The 22,385-nt window shown below is 43.4% G+C and overlaps 2 protein-coding genes across 7 annotated transcripts in view; both read right to left on the bottom strand.

Moving 5' to 3' along the window:
• Positions 1-4,778: 4,778 nt before the first annotated feature.
• Positions 4,779-6,019, bottom strand: tmem174 (transmembrane protein 174; the record flags this gene model as incomplete). Its single annotated transcript, XM_079734112.1, has 2 exons — positions 4,779-4,878; positions 5,412-6,019. 2 exons carry the CDS (start codon positions 6,017-6,019, stop codon positions 4,779-4,781), a joined length of 708 nt encoding a protein of 235 aa, XP_079590238.1.
• Positions 6,020-12,721: 6,702 nt separating this feature from the next.
• fcho2 (FCH and mu domain containing endocytic adaptor 2) overlaps positions 12,722-22,385 on the bottom strand; it is a 37,439-nt gene continuing 27,775 nt past the window's right edge. For 5 of the 6 annotated variants that reach the window (XM_079735352.1, XM_079735348.1, XM_079735350.1 and 2 more), the window contains 9 exons: positions 22,012-22,141; positions 21,421-21,498; positions 19,983-20,094; positions 18,634-18,789; positions 16,748-16,880; positions 16,259-16,458; positions 15,953-16,017; positions 15,585-15,749; positions 12,722-15,142 (listed from right to left, as the gene is read on the bottom strand). In XM_079735352.1, the coding sequence (XP_079591478.1) occupies positions 15,120-15,142; positions 15,585-15,749; positions 15,953-16,017; positions 16,259-16,458; positions 16,748-16,880; positions 18,634-18,789; positions 19,983-20,094; positions 21,421-21,498; positions 22,012-22,141 (1,062 nt within the window). In that variant the 3' untranslated portion in view covers positions 12,722-15,119. The remainder of the gene's footprint in view (positions 15,143-15,584; positions 15,750-15,952; positions 16,018-16,258; positions 16,459-16,747; positions 16,881-18,633; positions 18,790-19,982; positions 20,095-21,420; positions 21,499-22,011; positions 22,142-22,385) is intronic. The other variant, XM_079735351.1, reaches the window with a different exon arrangement.

Genomic DNA, 22,385 nt, shown 5'->3' with positions numbered 1-22,385 from the left:
GGGAGGGGATTTCTCTGGAAAAGATGAGGAGGGGAATACAACTAAAAGGGGAACATTATTAGTCACACACCAGGAAGCTTTAAAGAGAGGGTCTGGGAAGAAGCGATCAGCAGTGATCTGCATAGAGAGCGACTCCACGTGGAATGTGTGTCGCTGAAGACGCTGGGACGTCACAGCTCCACTGACCGTGGTGTCATGCCCGCTTTGACACATTGGGTTAATTTGCTGCTCCCTGCCAGTGACCCTTGAACTCAAGGGGGACCTGAGGTCAAACTAAACTCAGAGTGAGGCAGCCAAAATCATGTCAGTCTCAGGAGCCGGGGGTCAAGGGTCGCTGCTGCGACTCTCGGTATATAGGCCAAAAAACCAGGACCATATGTGGACGGAAACACATTTAAAACAAAAATAACTCCTGATTTTCCGTCTTGGTTGCGGACCCTTTCCCACCTCTCCACCGAGCGAGGGTTTGGACGACCCACCGCAGACATTCTGCCCTAATTCAATAAAGTCCTAAATACCACCGTAAAAAGCAAATTGACACAAGGTTGGCTGCCTGCCATTTAAATTGTCAGTGACAGAAGTTTTCCCAGCGGTAATAAATGAACACAAACATAGGATATATTTTCCAAAATCCCGCTCCCAAATTCTCTTATGTTTACTTTTCGACCTTGCTCCTAATTTCTGTGCGTGTGAAATGTTATACTTACTGTTGTATCTACTGACGGGGAGGAAAGGAAACTAGGGAAGGCAAGGAAAAGTTATTTTGGGGGGTCCTTTGGGGGTGGCACCTCAGTAGAAGCCTGTCTTCTATTAATCCATCATAGGAGATCCTTTTCTCCGTAGCCAGCGATGCATTACTTGTTATCTGATAAACAGACGCAGAGCAATTCATGTTTGGCCACTGTTTGTGTGTTCGTGCTAACTAAAGTGCACTTTAGCAGGCTTTGAAACAATTAAACCCTTGATTAATGATATATCATAAATCTTTTGTAATGAAAATAATGTATACATTCATTAATAAATGAACATTCAAATGTATTATTTTGAATAATTTCATAACTAAATAAATGAATATATAATTAAAGAAATACATTAATTAAATAATTAATAACTTATTTAATGTATTAATAATCCAGCAAAATTTTTACACATAATTATAGATGGTGTATCCAGAACAAAATGTCAACCAAGGTATCTGTTCAAAGAGTGCCTGTTCAAAGAGCTTGTCTATTATCATACATAGGGGATGTGAGAGCTGGGCATAAATCTTTCCCATGCAAAATTTCTTGACTGGGGTGGTAATATGGTTATTTGCTAGTTCTTTTTTCTTTTTCAATAAATTTCTTGTTACTGAGACACCTCTATGTTATTTATTATATGTAATTACAATATTTTTTTATTATTATATTCCTTTGTTATTAATAAGTTATTAACGATGAAGTATATGTATTTTTGGCATATTACTTAAAGCAAAAATGGTGTTAAAAATATTTCCCACACTACTAACCTTATATATAAACAGAAAGTATGATGTCGTCCAGTCCATCGAAACTATACGCTTTTGACGAATGTATAGACGGCATAAAGCAATTAAGTGTGTCACTACACATATCTGAGAATGTGTGTGTGTGTGTGTGTGTGTGTGTGTGTGTGTGTTTGTGTGTGTGTGTGTGTGTGTGTGTGTGTGTGTGTGTGTGTGAGTGTGTGTGTGCGTGTATGTGTATGTTTGTCAGTGCGTGCATGTGTTTCATACAGCGTGTAGGGTGTGTATACACATGAGAGAGAGAGAGAGAGAGAGACCGAGAGAGAGCGAGTGTGTGCGTGTGTGTGCGTGTGTGTGTGTGTGTGTGTGTGTGTGTGTGTGTGTGTGTGTGTGTGTGTGTGTGGTGTGTGTGTGTGTGTGTGTGTGTGTGTGCCATGCTTACGTGCGTGCATGTGTTTTCTGGTGTTATTCGAGTCTGTAGCCCAGCTCCATATGAGGACGGCTATGTAAATGGGGCATTATGCTGTGTAGGCCTGCAAATAATTTCCTGTGGACTGACTATTTATCAGATCCGCTTGAGGTTAAGTCTCGATGCTCTTCGCACAGACCTGGCGCGTGTGTTGTGCGACTGCGTAGCCCGGAGGGGAAAACTACAAAGTCCAAAAGAAAAGATATGCCGTATTGGTTGTTACGCTGTCTTTGCTTTTTATTGGTTGGAAAGGATTTACTTAATATATAATCAATGCTTGTTTATCGAATTTGACCAAACAAAACATGCGATGTGCGCCTGCGTGTGATGTCGAGGCGGGTGTTTCTCTGCGTCTACACGGGTGTTTCTCTGTGTCTACGCGGGTGTTTCTCTGCGTATACGCGGGTGTTTCTTTGCGTCTACAGGGGGGTTTCTCTGTGCCTACGCGGGTGTTGCTCTGTGTCAAGAAACAAAGGGTGTGTCTGACTTAATCGTGACTCACAACAACAAACCATACCTTCTGAAACGCAGACCTTAGCTTGCTGGGTGGTGGCACGACTGGCAAGGCTAACTAAAAACGGCAAAAATGCTAGAACAACAGGAAGATAATTCAGGTTTGATTGGTCGCATGTGTTCTTCATAAACCACAAAGTTTCCCTCTGCCTCCAGCATGTCTCCCTGCCTGCCAACACGGACGCCATGTTGTTCCCGTCCGCGCGCCCCGTCGACACACGGAGCAAGTGACGCGTTGGAGGAGCTTGACCCCCTCTCTAAATTGTTGATACCTAATCATACAGTGCAAAATACTAATTAATATGAATGACTTTCATATGATCTAACTTACAGATGCAGGCTTAATATAGAATAAATCCCACGCTCACATCTTGTTAAAATATTGTTCCCTAAGTAATAATGGAGTAGGCTAGATTTATTCATAGGTCTATTACATGTGACAGTGCAAGCATAAAAACAGCATGATAATACACTCTCCATATAGCAGAGGCCTGCCGGACACACACGCACGCACACACGCACACACACACACACACACACACACACACACACACACACACACACACACACATACATACACACGTGTCACTATTATTCATGTATTTATTTATTTACATTTCATTATTACGTATTTATTCAATTGTAATCATTTATTTATTTATTGAAAAACTAGCAAGCTTACATCACAACTAGAGTAAAGTATGTCTACGTTTACATTTCGGCCTAACGTGCAATCTTCAAGATGTAGCCTAGACTAGATAGCAATCATTAAAATAAAACTTGATCCGGATATATTTCACGGTAATGAATTAGGCTACTTAAAAGTCAGGAAAGACAACAACTTTGGAAAAAACTAGTTATCTAGAGAAGTTTCCCCACCACGGGATAATCATAGGGCCTTGGAGAGCTCTGTTCTTCACTCCTCGCCGGGAAATATTATGAAAGTGCCGCAAACTCTACCAAATGGCAAAACAAGTATTAAAGTAAAGAATTAGCCACGTCGACCACACGTGTTTCACTGTGCAGCAGGCCTACAATCTATCAGGCCTATCAAATGTCTATCAAACTATCAAATCAATATCTAAGGTGCTACACAATTAGGCCAACACATTAATACAATAAAACTGTTTCCATAAACTTAGCCTATTCTTGATCATGCTGAAAAGTAATTTTAAATCAAGGTTATAATTAATCGGTATGTAGGTTATGCCTGCTGTGTTGCAAATATGTTGTGAATGATAAATAATAACTTTATTTGTACGTTATTTTTAGGCTTTTGTTATCATTGTAATAACAAAACAAATAAATAAATGATAATGAAAAAAGAATGCAATTATTATTATTGTAATAATAATAATGTTAATAATTATAATTATTATTATTTGAAAGATAAATAATGTGTCTAACTTCCCTAAAGTTTAGGCCTACATAAGGAGCCGGAGAACAAGTCAGCTCCTCCGTCGTTCTGCCCCCGTGTGGTAAAGAAACACTCAACCCTGCTGGAGAACTAAGAAGCAGCCCTCGCCATGTGTCTATTATTTTTATTCTTAGACAGCCATATTCCACACACACTCACACGATTCAGGCGATGGGCCAATTCAGCCCAGTTTGGGTGAACTAAATCCGATTCTTATGAGAGAAGATAATGTAAGGCAAAAATAAGAATAATATATAAAATAAAATGAAAGCATAAAAGAGAAACCCACGATTAATTACAAAGTTTATCATTATTAATAAGTACCAGCCTACATTATTATTTGTAGGCCTATAAAATTGCTGTATCATTACATGTGGCCATTGGTTGCTGATGTGGGTTAGGTAAAAAAAAGTAAACAGCATATTATTTTGTATTCACGTTCTATTTCCATACATTCCTCAAAATTGTGTAATTTCTACGCACACCCACTGCACATCTCCAGAGGCAGGGTGCCAAGCCAAACAGGGTGTCACGCTCTAGTTTATGGGTGCGCAGCCTCAGGAACACTTCAGGATCATTTCAACACGTGGCTCCATAAACAGCAGACAAATGGTCAACATTACCTCCCCCCCAAGGTGCAAATACTTCCCTCCTCGTCTGCGCATGAGATGAAACTCATTAATTTCAGTGATTTATTCCACAAACACACACAGGAGAAGCTCAATCACAACCTAACCTAACTGACTGTCAATCAGTGAAGAACACAAAAAGGCAGACACAGGTCGCAGTTGTGAACTGAAGACACAGAAAGGAGCAGCTGGGACAGAACAAGCCTATAGTGCCGATGCGTCTATGTGTATTTATGAACCGGGCCCTGCATACAGGCGTCGTTGTGGTTATGCAGGGGGGAAGATGTCTTCGTATGTAGGTGGAGGAGGAGAGCAGGTGGAGCTGTTGTCTTCGTCTTTCTCCTCCCCCTGCTGTCCATCCTGAACTCTGTAACAAACGTTAGCAACATATATACACGTTAGTATGTTACTATTAAAAACATAGCGGCAATATTGCAGAAATGTGAAATGTGTAGTCCTCTATGTCTGTTTAAATTGTTTCTTGTTTTTTAATTCAACTGTGTTCCAGTGGGCCTATTCTTTGAGTCATCATAGTTTGGTAAACAAATCTGTTTAACCAAGAGCCTCAAGTTTGATTAACTATTAACTTTGGCTGCATTATATTAACTACCCATCATTGTATCTTAGATGAGGTACTCTTGTGTTCCACCCCAGAGTTTCTACTTCAGTTTTAAACTCTATCTTAATGACAAGCAGGGACGTGCTTCATTCCACGTCGTCTCTCGCATCGAATACTTCAAGTATCCGACAAAACATTCAGCAGAGGCAGTAAAACAAACTATGAAGCTCAGACGCTGTTCCCTCCCCAGAAAATCTGAAGTAACATTGACAGTGGAGTGTCTCCCACAGCCACCGGCCCCTCCCGACTCAAAACAGGGGTCGTTCTCCTCCAGCGCTAACCTGCTCCTCGTTTGTCCCGTTAGCGCACGGCCACGGCCGAGCGGGAAGCCGTCCTCTGAGGTGAAGGCTGCGTTCTCCACGGGGAACAGGTGGTGGCAGTAAGGCGGGGCTGGGCCCCTCTCGCCCACTGGGTGCTGCTGGTGGTGCTGGTGCAGCTGGTGGTGGTGCTGGTAGAGCTGCTGGTGGTGCTGGTGCTGCGGCGGGGCCAGGGAGTCGTACGGCGGGGGGCTGAACTGTGTAGCGCAGCGGAACACCACGGGGGGTTGGACGCTGTTGAACACAAAGGAGAGCTCAGCCGCTCCTCTGTGCTCCTCCGCCTCCTCCTCCTCCTCCGCCCTCTCTCCGGTTAGCCGGTACAGCAGGCAGGGGGACATCCCGAAGCTGCACACGCTGATCAGCATGAAGACCCCCCCGACGGCGAGCATGACGGGCCCCAGGAGCCTCTCCCACTTCAGCCTGGGGCTGCTGTCGTCCAGATAGCCCGCGATGCTGAACACGGAGCCCATCAGACACAGGAATATCCCCAGCAGCAGAAAGACGCCCCCCGTCTTCTCGCCAGCCAGCCCGGGGTACGGACAGCCCGTCAAGGTGGAAGGGCCGGTCTCCATTACCCCCTCACCCACCCACCCCCCTCCCGCCAGAGTCCTGAGAACCCCCAGAAGCCCCTTTGGGTCTTCGCGGTATGAGGTGCACTTGCTTGCTGCTGCTGTGTGTGTGTGTGTGTGTGTGTGTGTGTGTGTGTGTGTGTGTGTGTGTGTGTGTGTGTGTGTGTGTGTGTGTGTGTGTGTGCGTGTGTGTGGGCGTGTGCGTGTGTGTGTGTGTGTGTGTGTGTGTGTGTGTCTGAGAAAGTGAGTATAATGAAACATAGCATGAATTCCTAACTGCTCAGGAAACTAACTGCTGCTCTGTGTCTGTCTGTCTGTCTGTCTGTCTGCCTGTCTGTCTGTCGGTCGGTCGGTCGGACAAAGTGACAACACAGAATGTCCTGATGGCGTGTTTTTTTTAAGTTAGACTCTAACTGAAGTGCCAGGTTATAGGTTAACTCATTCAGCCATTAAACTGCTTGAGGTTTGTTGAGGACTCATGCCGACATGGGAATCAACATTCAGTGACACAGTCAACCGTAGTGTGAAAACGACGTTTGTTGTACTATTGATGTCATTGTTTATTCTGTTGCTGTGTTTGAAGTGACATTGCAATACAAGAATAAGTATGCAGCATCACAATAGCACAACACAGCTCACTTATCAAAGTCACACACTGAATACTATGAACAACATAAATAAAAAGCTATGAAAACATCACTTTGAGACGGAGCAGAGGGGAACTCGAGGGGCGTGCTGAAAGAGAAACGGGCCCAGGAACACTTGTCTGCTCACACGGACCAAGGGGTCTGTGTGGATCCAAACATGTCAGACATGGCTTCACACGGACACCACATCGCCAGCCACAGTACGGTATGCATAAGTTATAACTTATGACTTACATAAGTTATAACCCACCGCCGCGTGCTGAGCTGAGTGAACAATGCATAGCAGGAGCAGGGAGAGCTGCAGCGGATCACGCTATTACGTGCTCTGGACAGAGCCGCCGGCGCCGCGCAGCACGCAGGCCTGCAGACCGCTCTGATTGGCTGAGCCAGCAGGAAGTCAAATCAGGATGCAAATCAGGATAAAGGTACCGTTCTATAATCTAAATGTGGTACAGGGGACTGCAAGAAATGATTATAAGTATAGTATAGTAGGATAAGGAGTATAAATACCTACCTCATACTAGTAAATACCTACTTCTTACTAATAATGTGTATGATACCGTTTTTGGTTATTTCAATTAAATCACTCAAATCACTCAAACCCATGCATAGAGCCACGTTGTTTTCATCAATAGTAGTCAAAGTAATGTTTCCTTTATGTTGTAGTTCACACTAGATGACTAGTCTGTCATGTGTGGTCTCAAAAATATCATTTAACTATAGTTTTCACCTTTGTCCCTCACATATTTTTACACATTTTTCTTGAATCAGGTTACAGGGTGTTAGGGTAAGGGTTCTATGTGTTTATATATCCTTTTATTACACATTCAGTCCCTATGCCTTCACAGGTCCACACACACACACACACACACACACACACACACACACACACACACACACACACACACACACACGCACACACACACACACACACACACACACCATTTCTTGACAGCTCTAACTGACCCCTGAACTCTCCAACGTTGACGGAGAACTCCCCAATACCCAGATTGAAAGTAAGGCAACTCTAAAAAAAAGCTGCAACCGATATCCATAAATGTATGGCAGTAGAATACACTTCAATAATGTATATTCTATGTGTATTTATGAAGGTATATGTATCTCAGCATAGCAGACATAACATGGTAGTAGAACAAAAACAGAAATGAGTAAACACGTACAAATACGAGATAATTACTACTATTAGTAATAAAAGGACTAATACTACTGCATGCCATATTTTCTTTTTCTAATACTGACGGATGCTTTGATCCATTCATAGCAATCTAGCAGCTTTAAAGTGATACTACATAATACACAATTACGGTGAGAGTAATGTCAATATGTTAACTTTGTTTAGCCAACCATTCAAGATAGGATTATCACCGTTATTTCCCTATATATTCTTACTGGCCTTACTGAAATGAAAGGACGCCTTTTTTTCTTTCCAATGTCTTCAGTGTGTGTCAAGCACAAGGAGCAGGGCAGTCTGAGGTACAGCCAGCCATATAAAGAAAGCTTTGATTATGAATTATTCACTTCAAATGCAAACATGTTTTCAGTGGAATGTCATATCACCCTGCTGTTATCTCAGTGGAAAGTTGCCATTCTGTCCCTAAACACACACCCAAAATAAAATCATCACATGGGCCACAGGTCCACCAATAGAACATATTTTTTTATGGAAAGGAAAACAAAAGTGTGTTAATTATCAAACACACATCGTTTGCCCGTGACCTTTACCTCAGCACCATCTGCTTTCAAATTAAAATGCTTTAAATGAATTACCAAAGGGAGTTCCATGAGTGAATAGATAGGATACTCTTATATAATACTCTTACTATTGTTAATCCTTTAATCGTATTTAGATGGGTTTGATCTGTTTACCAAAGAGATAGCTTATCATGATTATATCTTATCGTAATGATTCCCTCTGCCTTTGCTTTTGATTTATGAAAGGTTAATTTAGAAGGTTCAAATATGTGTTTGCAAGTGAAAAGACAGTGAATAAGTTAAAATGTTGCCTCAATTCTCATGACATAGTTCAAGATTTTGTTTAAAGGTTAATTATTGAAAAAAATACTATTTTGTAGCACTTATCAATAAGGGTACATTAATTAACCACTAATAAGCATTAGTATATGCAGTAATAAGCATTATCATTGCATTAGCATAGGGGTAGGGTTAGTTGTAACACTCTAGGAATAGGGTGAGGCCTAGGTTAGGGTCATTAAATAATCTATAAATGATCGGAGAAGGGTGTCAGCCACATGTTAACTATTGACATTTTCACTTTTATCAATACTAAGTGCCTATTACAAATTAATAACGCCTATTACCTTTTGTTCATTTGAGATTTTCTGATTTTCTGCATTTTTAATGAGGAGAGGGGCCAATAAACACAATGAGCACAAACACACACACACACACACACACACACACACACACACACACTGAAGCTCTCAGTGACAGATCGCCTGTGACGTGACTCTGTGATGGTGGCACGAAGGGGTCCACTCCTGCTCCTGGGGCGGAGAGGCTGAGCACTACTGAACGCGCACACTCATCACCCTCTCTGTATCCTCCCAACACTATATTTCAACACCTTCACTTAGAAAGAAGATCTACTTCCATCTTAACTCTTTAAGGTTAATGTTAAAGGGTTGCAATCTACTTTTCTTCACCTTAAAAGCGATATCCACCTACCCTTAAAATGTAAAAAATATAAAAAATGTAACTGTATTTCAACAGTGTATTAACACCTTCACTTAAAACTTAAGTTAAATTATTAAGTAAATCAAGTAACTCAAGTTATATCCTATAATAATATCTTAACACTTCCACTTAAACTGGAATCTAGTATCTAGTAATATCTTCATCGTTATCTTACAAGGGATTTCCTTTAACTGTCCCATGACCCTTTAATTGAACAATGGCATTGTATCACTGTGTGTTTACACTATCATAACCCTTTCACTCAAAATGATATCTATAAAATGTCTCTGAACACTGTAACTGTGACACTGTGAAAACACTACTACTACATCACTGTAGGATAATGTATGTATCTGTTCTTTTAACTTCTACGACACCAAAGTACCACAGAGCAACTGTTTCATGGTATTGGCAGACGGTCTAGGCTTTCAAATTTCTGGCTTTGGGTGAAACGCAGACCGCTGAATGTGTTGGGTTTACGAGGACGGTCTTCCTACACACCAGGGGTCATAGAGACCCTTTAATGAGTGAACGAGTCCAGCCCTAGCCAACACAACTACTGCTGATATTACACAATGTGACACCATGGACACGGATTAGAGTATTATGGTCTGTAGGCAGGGCAGGGGGTCAACTTTAGCACGGTGACAAATGACCATTGACACCTCACACACAAAAAAAACAGGAAAACAGGACATTTATGGATTGTTATATTAGGTGTTTAACTAAAAACAAGCATATAGTTCACATAAAGTTGAGCAGCATCTCGTCTCTCGCAGACAAGTTACAAACTGGTTAACCCTGCTGGAGCTGAAGAACAACAGTTCTTCAGATCGTCCTTAGCTGTCACACAGGACATACTTTAGAGGCAATTGGAAAATAGGGAATATTCCCTGGACCAGATCCGACTTGCTCTGAGTTTGAGTAATTCCAAAGAGGTCTTTTGGGCTTTGTATGGGAGCGGGAGAGGAGAAGGAATGGAATCCATATTAATGCAATAAACCTACAACATCCTTGTTGACTCAGATGGTTTTCCTCGTGTATGAGAGTGGAGATCAAAAAGGGCACATCAATTACCCAACGTCCATAAATGTTACTGATGTTGTGAGAGCTCTCTTGGATTCTAGAATAACTCAAGTCTAGGGCACCGCTGGGCCTCAGGATAAACACATACGTGATGGTGGACAGTAGCGGCCAACAGCACTCTCTCGCTCTCTCTCTCCCTCTCGCTACCCCCCCCCCCCCCCCCCCCCCCCACACACACACACACACTCTGCTCTCTCTCTCTCTTTCTCTCCCCCCCCCCCCCCCCCCCCCCCCCGCCAGTCTCACTCTCTCTCTCTCTACTCCAGGACGTTTCAGTCTCTCTCTCTCTCTCTCTCTCTCTCTACTCCAGGACGTTTCAGTCTCTCTCTCTCATACACATGGCTTTCGCTGGCTGAACTGTTGTGTTTTGATTCAGCACTGTATAATAAACCCTAAGGAAAAACTGACGAACCTGACTTAATTCCCGCACAGGGATTAATAAAGTTTGTCTTATCATCTTCCCTGCCACAGTATATTACTTAATGGATTTATTTTTTGGATGTGTGCACTACAAATATTTATCTACTTTTTATAAGTTGTTATTCCTTATAAAAAGCACTTTTCTGCTGATTTGTCATTTCTAATATCAAATTCTATAATGGCCTGATTATGTTATTTATATAATAACAATATTCTTGCACTTTTATTTAATTTAAAAAAAAATAGCTGCAAAGGCTCGAAATCTGAGAAAATGAAGTACAATGAATCAAAAATACTCAACCATAATGACAACAATAAATTAATTAATACAATTATAACAGCAACACCCACACTCTTCAAGGCTCGTCGGGCAGAGTAGAACCGCTCTGCAGTCGGAGCAGTCCTCATACAAAACCATCTGCTACTGTTTGTTTTCAGCCTGGATTTGGGTATAAACACCCTGGGATCTGGATAGGGCCATGCCAGAGGGACTGAATAATAATAATAATAGAACAGTTTTTTTATAGCGCTTTTCTAAGTACTCAAAGAAGCTTTTCCTTTTTTTTAGACTGAGCCTGTGACTTCTGGCTATTATGGCATTAAAGGCTAAAGTATCACAGGGGTTAAAGGTAAAGTATCACAGTGGTTAAAGGGAAGGTATCACAGTGGTTAAAGGGATGGTATCACAGAGGTTAAAGATAATGTATAACTGTGGTTAAAGGGATGGCATCACAGATCAAAAGTAAAGTATCAAAGAGGTTGAAGGTACACTTTCACAGTAGGACATTAAGCTATTCAAAAATATAGCTTTATCTGAAAGGCAAGCGAGTTTAATGCAAATTGTAATATGCAAATGTCCCATCATTCTTATACTTTTGTATTATAATTAGTGTTGGGAAAGTTACTTAAAAAAAGTAGTTATAGTTACTCACTACTTGATCCAAAAAGTAACTGAGTTAGTAACTGAATTACTCTATGATAAAAGTAACTAGTTACCAGGGAAAGTAACTATTTGTGTTACTGTAAAAAAATAAAGTTGCTATATGGCAAGGAATTTGTTTTTTTCTGAGCAGTTTTCACTTGGCCTTAATGTGTTAAATGGTTGAACTGCCCATGCAAGGCCCTGATATACTTCCAACTGAATTTTAATTTGCTTAGTTGCAAAGGCTGTGGAACATCTGCCGAATACTACAGAAAATGCCAACTTTTCATCGGATTGCTCCGGACTCGCCATTTCTGCTGCTTCATCGAATCTGTTGGGTGTGTGTGTGTGTCGCGCGTGTCATAATCATAATCGCTTATCTCGTTGTTAACCCACCCGGTCTCCTCACTTGCAGTTTGTGTTTAGAGCCAGGGTGCGTTCGGATTACGCATTTATTCAATCAATTCATAGTAACGCACAGTAACGGTAACTGCGTTGTAACGACGGAAACAGTAATTAGTTTGATTACCCCGTTACTGAAAGAATAACGGCGTTACCTAACGGCGTTATTTTAAACGGCGTTATTACAAACACTGATTATAATACACTACATGTAGGAGAGCCTATTCAATCTGCATATCCCAATTTGACTATAAGCTAAAGGCTAATACAGAATAAAAATTGCTACGTGGCATAGGCCTTCAGAATGTGAGGCAGTAATCCATCCATTGATATATCAAGTTATTTCTGCTAGCTGTTTCAGTTTCACAGCCTTTGTACTGTTAACGAACGTCTTTTGTATGCCATCCAGGTCAATATATTTAAAGTAACAGCAATACATTTAATCACACGATCATTCCCTGCATAGTTCCCACACCTCTTTGCTTAACAATAAAAAAAGACAAAGAAGACATGTAAAGTAGTCATATTCATATATTTGTATATATTCATATATTACACATTTAATACAGGCACATTGAAATTAAATCATAGACATGAGTGGCTGATATAGCTTTAAAAATGTCCATTTCATGAGAATCATGTACACAATTTTGCTTTTCTTTTTAAACTCTTATTTTACTACAACATATAAACAAAGGAAAAGTGTGAAAGTGACCGAAACGAAAGCCTCGACGAATATCCGTTTTTACGATTTCTGCAGAGACAGCAAGAACCAGCTTGCCAAGATCAACTGCAACTGAAAAAGTTGTGTTTCTTTTTTTCTTAAAGGGACGGTCTATTCTAAAACATTCGGATCCATGGCAGACTTTGACTTTGACACAACACCCCTGTGTACTTGTGCTCAAACGAGGACAGATGATTTGAGATATACTGTATTTGAAACGGAATGCTCCATACACTTGATGTAGATCTCGGTTTTAGAAAACAATAATACTATGATATTTAAAAGCATGAAAAATAAAGAAATATTAATCTCATTATGTATCAATGCGCCCTTATACGTACAACCATGCTTGAGGATATCAAGCGTATCAATAGCCATCCAAAAATAAATCATTAGTGAAAAGTTTCTAAGGAAGATGAATCACAAGAGATAAGTTGCGGGTTAATTCGTCAGTGTATCAGACAAAGGTAGCGCTGTGAATGATAGCACTTTGAAATTAATCCACCGTCCATTCCAACAGGGGAGAGGACACCTTGATCCGTAGCAATCCCAGCCTCAAGGGGTCATTAAAAGCCACATTTTGTATGCAACAACAACAAAAATAAATCACATTTCAGGGTCAAAGTAAAAAAAAAAGCATACTTGTGAAAACCTTAAAATCACAACAGCCAACCAGGCAGCAGAGGTGTTTTTTTGGGTGTTTGTGCGTTTCTTCCTTGAAGTCGGATATCTGAGCCCCACTTGCAACACTTGAATATTTCTTTGCGGCAGGCATTTTTTGATAAGGCATTTACGATGCTACTGCGCCTCCAGCAGCCCCCCCCCCATGGACCGCGGGGTGAGGAGGGGTCGAGGCCTGCGAACGGTTTCCAATTAAAAAAGAGGACTTATAAAAGACTTCAATAAAAAATAAACAAAAACATTGGTGAAGGCAAACATGTCTTATTGGCCGACTGGAAGACAAGACTGGGGGTTGTATAAACTGGAGGCGTTTTCCCTTTCTCATCCTGATTAAGGAGTATAAAATGAACACGACTAGCCCACGACACCGGGCGCTCTGCTCATGCACTGTGCTTTGGCACGCAAACGACGGAAGGAAGGCGAGATTCAGGCACGTTTCTCCGTACGTTTTGGCGGGCACGCGATGACACAGTTTTGAATCCGATAAAAATGTACCCGAAAAAGACACTTGTTTCATGCAAAAAACGAATCGTTCCATTTACCTTGCTGCCGTATTATAATAAAAGGGGCTTATTTAAAATATGTCTACCTTGACTACACGGAAACTTACATTTATACGAAACGTCATACGGGCATGTTTAAGAACTTGTGCTAGCCCTACGAACACCCGGTTAGTAACAGTGTTGAGGATTAGCCCTGTTGATATCCCCATGGAAACGGAGAAAAGATGCATAAAGCTGAATCATCAAAGCACAAACGAGGACAGACATCGGTAGGCACTGGATGTTTCTTGTTTTTGTTGTGTTCCTTTTTTTTTTTTCATTAAAGCAATTTAAAATCTTAGATGCCCACGACTTTGAACTGAGGGTGTGCCCTGGCATGTTCTGAGAGGATTTATAGTGTTTCAGCGATCATTTGTCTTCATTGTTTCATTGCACGTGGCCATAAAGAGAGAAGACCGAGGAGGAGAGAACGGGAACCCAACCTGAGCACGGGTTGGGCTGAGGCTCGCAGCACATACTATTCAGTGCAACTATTTACAGTGGAAAGGGTAGAGAAGCATAAAGAAGGTGTTCCTCTTCCTCAGAAAACATTGGTTTTATACATTCCTCATAGAAAAGAGAGGGGAGGGGGGAAAGAGAGTATTCGAAAATTGGTTAGTGCATTTTTTTTTGCTTTTTTGTTTTCATGATTTCATATAATATAGTTTTATTTTTTTACCTAATCCATAAAATTGTTTGTACAAAAAAAGTGATTTGATCAGAGAGCGTGACACCTGTACAGTTCCTGAAGGCTCGTCCCAGTATTCATACTCTTGGTCACTTTCTATTAAATAGTGTTTAGTACTCAGTGCTGCTTCTTAACTGTAGTGAAACTTTCAGTTCCGAGGAAAAAAAAGGAGGAATAAAGAGAGCGCGCTCAGGTGTTCGACTGCAGCGGGAGGCAGATCCAGAACGTCCAGGGAGGTCGTCACGGCAACCCTCAGCATTCTAGAGAAGCTTCCAATCAACAGTCAGCCATGTAGCGTCCTGTGGAAGCGAGACGTAGGATCAGATGATCACGCACAGCTCCTTCGACGACGTTAGATGACATCTGAACTTTGTCTTGGTATATTGGTGGGTTGATACCAAAATGATATATAAAACGAAATAAATTCTGATAAAATAAAAACTGGGCCTCGTTGCTGTGACCTCCTGAGAACAAACTTTGCCTTTTACATGCTAATGCTAACACACTTATGCGCCAACACAACACAGTCTTAACACAAAGACACATACTTGTGTGCCGTATGTTATGAGCATGTTAGCATGCTAATGGGGCATAGCGTGCAGGTACGTGTTAGTGTGTTTGCATTAGAATGGTCAACTCAGCATAAGCACATATCTAAAAAATTCATAGTCATTACCATACATTCCAAAATTCAAGTTTTCTCCGTAATGTCAAGGAGAGGGAGCGGGCGGCTGTACGTACCTGTGGCGAACCTCTTCTTGGTGAGGGACAGCCGGTAGCCGGGCCCCTGCAGCTCCATGTCCACCCCCGACAGGGTGCTGCCCTCGTTCATGAACTGCACCGCCAGGGTGGCCGGTGTGGACGGCCCGCTGGACAGCTCGAACTTAGCCCTGAGAGAGCCCGCGCCTGGGGCACCACACACACACACACACACACACACACACACACACACACACACACACACACAACAGTAAAACATAAATAACCCTAAATATCAAAAATCTGAACAAAGGACAGAGACAAAAACGTCAACAGATCCAACAGAGCAGTCGTTACAGAGGAAGGGAATCCCCGAAGAGCGGACGCTTATGACACACACGTGACGTTACCTTCGTTGTCGCTCTTGTCCGAAATGTCGCTCAGCTTCCACAGGAACTTATTCTGCTCTGCATTCCTGAGGGGCGGAAACAAAGACACACAAAAAAAACCCTCAGTTAATCCTGAGGTTTTAATATGTGCTCTCTCGTCAACGGTGACATCGCTATTTGTACATTTGTGTTTCCAAACGTATAATGTATTTGGTGACAGTCCCCGACAGGCAACGCAACACAGCGTGCCGACCCGAATCTGAATAGTTACGTTCACCAAAGCATCGCCGTGACGACCCCATGCGAAAGCAGGAGGCTCGGTCTCACCAGATGCCGTTGGGCAGTGCCTGCATGCTGGTCACGCCCCCGTCCACGGGCACCAGGATCTGGACATTGGCCAGGGAGCCCGGGCCGGACATGGGCTCCGGGTTGAAGCGGTAGTCCAGGCAGAGGTCCGTGGTGCCGGCCGAGCACTTCCAGTACACCGCCAGGTTGAGCGGCGTGGACTGGATGCCGCTGGAGTGCACCTGGTCAAGCGCACGCACACACACAATACAAGCTAGCGTTAAGGCCAGATCTCAAGCGCTGCTTCATATTTGTAGCAGGAAAATCTATATAATCATATTTATGTGTAGGCCCTGTTCTAATATATCATGAGCATATTGCTTTCAGCAGTCATATTGCTGAAAGCAATACGACATCTGCGAGAAGTCTGTTTTGGATCAGACTACTCGCAGATGTACAAAGGCGTTCAAATAAGACAATGTTTGCTGTGTTGATGAACCCCTGGGTAACGGAGCTGAAAGCTCCACAGACCTGGTATTTCAAGATGTCCACGTTGTAGTAGGAGGCGGTGGGGTTCTGCTCGGCGGCCTTCCTGAGGTAGGACATCAGCGCCGGCATGTTGAACCAGAAGTCCCTGGAGTTGGAGTCACTCTGTGAGGCGTCGCTACACACACACACACACACACACACACACACACACACACACACACACACACACACACACACACAGGAACAGAGTCACACATACACACAGCGATCAAAGGCTCAATTATTCATCAGGCCTTCTTGGCTTTCAGTGTAAAGCTCCAACAGCTTGGAAAGAATGACCGGGCACGTAACCGAGCGGCCCATTAAATCACCACCCCTTTAATTCAATTAGTCAGGCTATGAGGCCTTGGAATAACAGAGAGAGAGAGAGAGTGTGAGTGTGAATGAGAGAGATAGAGAAAAGAGGAGAGAGAGAAAGAAAAGAGGAGACAGAGAGAGAGAGAAAAGAGGAGACAGAGAGTGTGAGAAAGAGACACACACACACACACACACAGAGACAGAGACACGGAGAGACACAGAGAGAGAGAGAGAGAGAGAGAGAGAGAGAGAGAGAGAGAGAGAGAGAGAGAGAGAGAGAGAGAGAGAGAGAGAGAGAGAGAGAGAGAGAGAGAGAATAGATGACAGAGTGTGAGAGACAGAGGGACAGAGAGAGAGGGACAGAAAGTGAGAGATAGAGACAGAGAGCGAGAGGGCGGGACAGAGACTGAGAGCGAGAGCGAAATCAACACAAAATAAATCAACTTGAGTATTTGATCTGGTCAACAAAATAAATTATCAAAAACTGTAAGTCTCAACTTTACCTTGTTAGCCAAAACAAATGTCTCTGGTCTATTCGTCTTAACACTTATGAGAGAAAAAACCTGAGGCCAAAAACGGGCAGTCTGTATTGATTTAGATGACTGGAATACGGGATACTGATGATTTTTATTTTTTTCGGTTGAGGAATAACTGTTATTCCACTGTGGCTGACAGAGGCTGGGATTAGCCGTGTTAAAACCAAACCGCTGTTATTAGAAGCGGGTGTTTGGAAAATGTTTTTTTCTATTCCACAGTCCTGTATGGAGGATCCTTAGGCAGTACGGGGTTATGAATGTTGATGAACGCTACAACCTAGTGGCTAAGCTACGATGACAGATATGCTAATTTACTTTCCCCATGTCAACACTGACTCAACATTCATGTCATCTGATGCCTCATTGTAACACCGAGCCAGCTGCGCAGGCAAATTAAAACAGTGCTACGTTCAAGATTCACATTCAACACATAACATTGTCCTGGAAAAACACTTATGGGAGTTATGGGTCCAAGGGGAGAATTTATTGCGTTGCGCTGCATGTATGATGAACAGTATAACGTTGTGCTTACATTTGTTTTCTGAAAGACTTCAATGGTGTAAATTATACTGCACAAACCTGGTTCAAGTTCAACATCATAAGACAAATTCAACCTAGTCCTGATTTGCATGGATTTAAGATAGGGTTGGCAATCCAGCCAGAGTAAGATATCATCTGAAAGTATGCAGCCGCAAGAAATCCCATCCTCCATCCAGGCCCCCCGCCAAAACCACTACCCCAGAACACAGGACTAGCTCGCTAGCTTTAGCAGTAGGTCTGTGGAAGACTCTAGTCATGCACAATGAGTGCTGAATGAAAGTCAGCTAAAAGCATTTTAGTTTTTGTTTTGTCAGAGCATTAGATGTATTGATCGCTGTCGGGTGTAAAGAGCACTTCACAAAATATGATAAAAAAAATGCTTCAAGAATAAACGGCCTACCCTAGCTGTGTGACATGTCAATGTCTAAAACATGCAGGATGTCCCGCCTACCTGTGACATGTCAATGTCTAAAGCCTGCAGGAAGTCCCACCTACCTGTGCAGCAGCTGCTGGTTGGGCAGCACCTGCTCCAGACGGCTGGTGTTCTTCAGCCTGAAGGTGAGCACGGCGGGGGAGGGGTTGGAGGTGAACACCTTGATGATGCCCATGGGGAAGGACAGCGTCATGTCCCCCGTGATCTTCACGATGCACCTGCAACACAAGACCGAGGTGTGAACCCCTGACCTATGGGAGAGACGAGGGGCGGGGCGGTGGCACTGAGTTCTCGACCCGCAGGTTGGTCAGACACAGAACACATCGTTGTTCAATGATCTGTTTTGTCAATGGTAACCCAAGGAGGCTACTGTGCAAACAGCAAGTGGCAGCATAGGATTATATTATATTGGGCACCATTAAGATACCCACAGGGAATGTTAGGACAAATACACCGGTCAGATAAGTGTATATTGTCAGACGTATCAGAAGTGTTTTTTTAGTCCAGCTTACTGAAGTAGCATTAAGTCCATTAGGGTCCACAACCTCCAACGAGAGTGTCAACCCCCTGCTTTAAACTTCATTTGTATAAACATGCGTTTATCCATGGCACCGTGCTATCGTACCATGAGTGCATTGCCTTTCAGCATGGCGGGGCCCCGGTGGGAATCGAACCCCGGCAGTGTTACCGCCACGCTCCGACCGTGGAGCGCTATGGGGCCAACCTGCCGCATGCCTCCCAATGCAGGGCTTATTCAGATATGTTCCATTCGCTATGCCCCCCTCCCCCCACCCGCACCACCACCACCACCACCATCACTACCCTTACAAAAATAACATCTTTCTCTTTTTCCACGTCGGCAATTGAGCAGCAGTTAACCAATAAAAAGAGTATGTTTTCTCTGCATGGCCTTTTAATGTGCCCCATGTGGGCTGTCCCCCAACTGAGGAACGGTGTCAGACTCACACAAATCTTCAACGCATTCCATGCACGCAACCGAGGGGCACACACACACACACACACACACACACACATAAGAACTCAAACACATACCTACACACAGACACATAATCACTCACACAAACACACACACAAGTGCTCTCACACACATAAGCACTCACACACACAAGTGCTCTCACACACATAAGCGCTCATACACACACGCGCTCGCACACACACACACACACACACACACACACACACACACACACACACACACACACACACACACACACACACACACACACACACACACACACACACACACACACAGGTTTTGCCCACATGTCAGCATTCCTAATAGGACTCTCCGAGCCTCTTTGAAACAGGAATAACTGGAAACGACGTGCAATTTGTCAACAGCTCGCCAACGTTTTGGGGGGGGTTTCAAGACCGCTGGCATGCGACATACTTGCTTGGGTCTGCTCCTTTGAAGTAGGCGTTGACGGACTCTGTGAACGCAACGGCGATGGGCAATGCATCGTGGGACGCCAGCGTGATGGGACTGGGGCCGCGGGACGTTCCTTGAGTGAGAAAAATGTAAACACGTGTGTTATTATTCTGCTGATGTGGTCAGGATTAGGTTATGGTGCAGGAGCTACATGAGTCGAAGAGCCTGCTCTGTATCACAGGGCGGCTGAATACCGTGCCTTTAACCTTTATTCAAATCATATTTTTATTATTTATGGTTAGTTTTTCTTTTACTCATTCAAACATGTCACAGTCCTTCAGTATGAAGCTTTTCAATACAAGAACAATCAAAACAAATAAGACTTATAAGAAAAGATAAAACAAAAAAAGTGTTTGCATTCAGTAGAGCTTAAAGCCATTAATAAGTGCTTTAGTCCATTCAATACATTATTGTATGGTTCGTCAAAAATAAAAGGTTATCAAACAGTTATCACACATCCATGACTATAATACAATAAACAATCCAATGACAATCAACATATCAGAACATGGATTAGATATAAAGCCACAGATGCAGATAACTTTATTGATCCAGGAAGAGATGTTAGAGAGTCACACAATCGTTAAACAGACACTTTGATGAGTTCAGGTAGAGGAGTGCCGACTTAACTGGTGAGTCACATGACACAGTTCCCCCCAGCGGGTTCGACAGACGGCCGGCACAAGTGTTAGTTGAGGAGAGCACCGCGGGGGGTTTAACGACTAAACACCCAGAATAGATGCAGAACCTAGAAGGTATCACCTCCTTTCGGGTGTTTTCTATTTACACTATCAACGTTTTGGGATTTCCTGCACGATGTTAGTGAGTCTATAAGGAACAGTGTATGACAAGACCTTGATTTCATTATTGTTTTGTACTTGAAGAAAGAAACTGGTATTGGATTTAAAAAAATAAAATTAACATTTTTGGAGGATTGGAATGCCTACTTATTGAAGTACTGTGCAAATCGTTACACCCCCCGGTTAAGATGAGCCCTTCTCTATACAAAGCACAGCCCTACCTGCAGCCGTCTCAGAGCGCTTCTCATAGGTGGGCAGCTTGGCTATGAAATCATCATCCTCTTTACCAGCCAAAGTAATGAACAAAGCATAAACACAATGAATGAGCGTGAGAGTGAGAGGGAGAGTGAGAGAGCAAGAGAGAGAGAGAGACAAAGCAAAACCGAAGAAGCGATGAAAGCTACTCGTGGAGATGACTCGAGACGATGAAGATGAAGACATTGCTTGGTTTAGCATGGCACTGCTTCTCTGGTGAAAGGGTTAGGGTTAGTCAAGATTACAACCGGTGGTTGTAGATGGTTTAGCCCTAGGGTCAGGGTCAGGGGTCAGGATCAGGGTTGGGGGTCATGGTCAGGGTCAGGAGGCGGGGCCAGACTCACTCTGGAAGGCAGGGAGGGGAGGGAGGAGCTGCTCTGGCTCCAAAGAAGAGAGGGCCAGGGGATAGAGAGGCTCAGGTCCTGAAACAAGCGCAGAGGAGGAGGTCAGAGGTCACCGTGGGGAGGAGATCAGAGATGATGGAGGAGGGGAGGAGGAGGAATGAAGGGGTCTTGCAGTGGGAAAAGGTATGGTTTAGGGCAGTGTAGAGCTAAAATAGAAACAACAATAACTTTGGCACAAGAGTAAATAAAGAAGGAAACGTTTTGATAAAAGGATGAATAGCATGGCAGGAAAGAGCAAGGGCGGCAGACCAGATCAATCTGGACAACTTCATTCCACCAAGTGTTTGTGTGTCTACAAGTGTGCGTAGGCGCGTGCGTGTCCGTGCGTTCGTGTGTATGTGTATTTGTGTGTGTACATGCGTGCGTGTATGTGTTTGTGTACACGTGCATAGGTGTATGCGTGTATGTGCGTGTGGGTGTGCATGTATGCGCATGTGTGCAAGAGTGTGTTTAGCTGCATGCGTGTGTTTATGTCTGTATGTGCGTGTGGGCAAATGGGTGTGTGTGTGTGTGTGTGTGTGCGTGACTCACCGACGGTGGGCGTGTTGCTGGCGCTCACGGAGGCGTTGGAGGAAAGCGAGGAGGAGCTCTCGGCCCGCGCCAGGGGGGCCGTGGGGGGCGGGCTGGCTCCGGCCGTCTTGGGGGGGCTGAAGGGCCGGACCTGCGGAGGTAGGGGTCAATCAGTGCCGCTCAGACCTCAACGCCAGGCGCTTCAACGGCGAGTCAGCCTTTGGACGGCTTTTCATCCAACGCAACATTTCTTTAGAGATATTAAAAGGTACCGTACGTAAAAATAATCGTTTTGAAATGTGCTCTGAAACACATCTGCCTACTTGACGCTAACTTTAAGGCTACAGGGAACCATATTAATGATTCTGACTCTGCACATAAATCTCATGTTATGT

The sequence above is a fragment of the Pollachius pollachius genome (genome assembly GCF_949987615.1).
Source record: "Pollachius pollachius genome assembly, chromosome: 4".
Lineage (NCBI taxonomy): Eukaryota > Metazoa > Chordata > Actinopteri > Gadiformes > Gadidae > Pollachius > Pollachius pollachius.
This window is presented reverse-complemented; position numbering and strand designations above follow the sequence as displayed.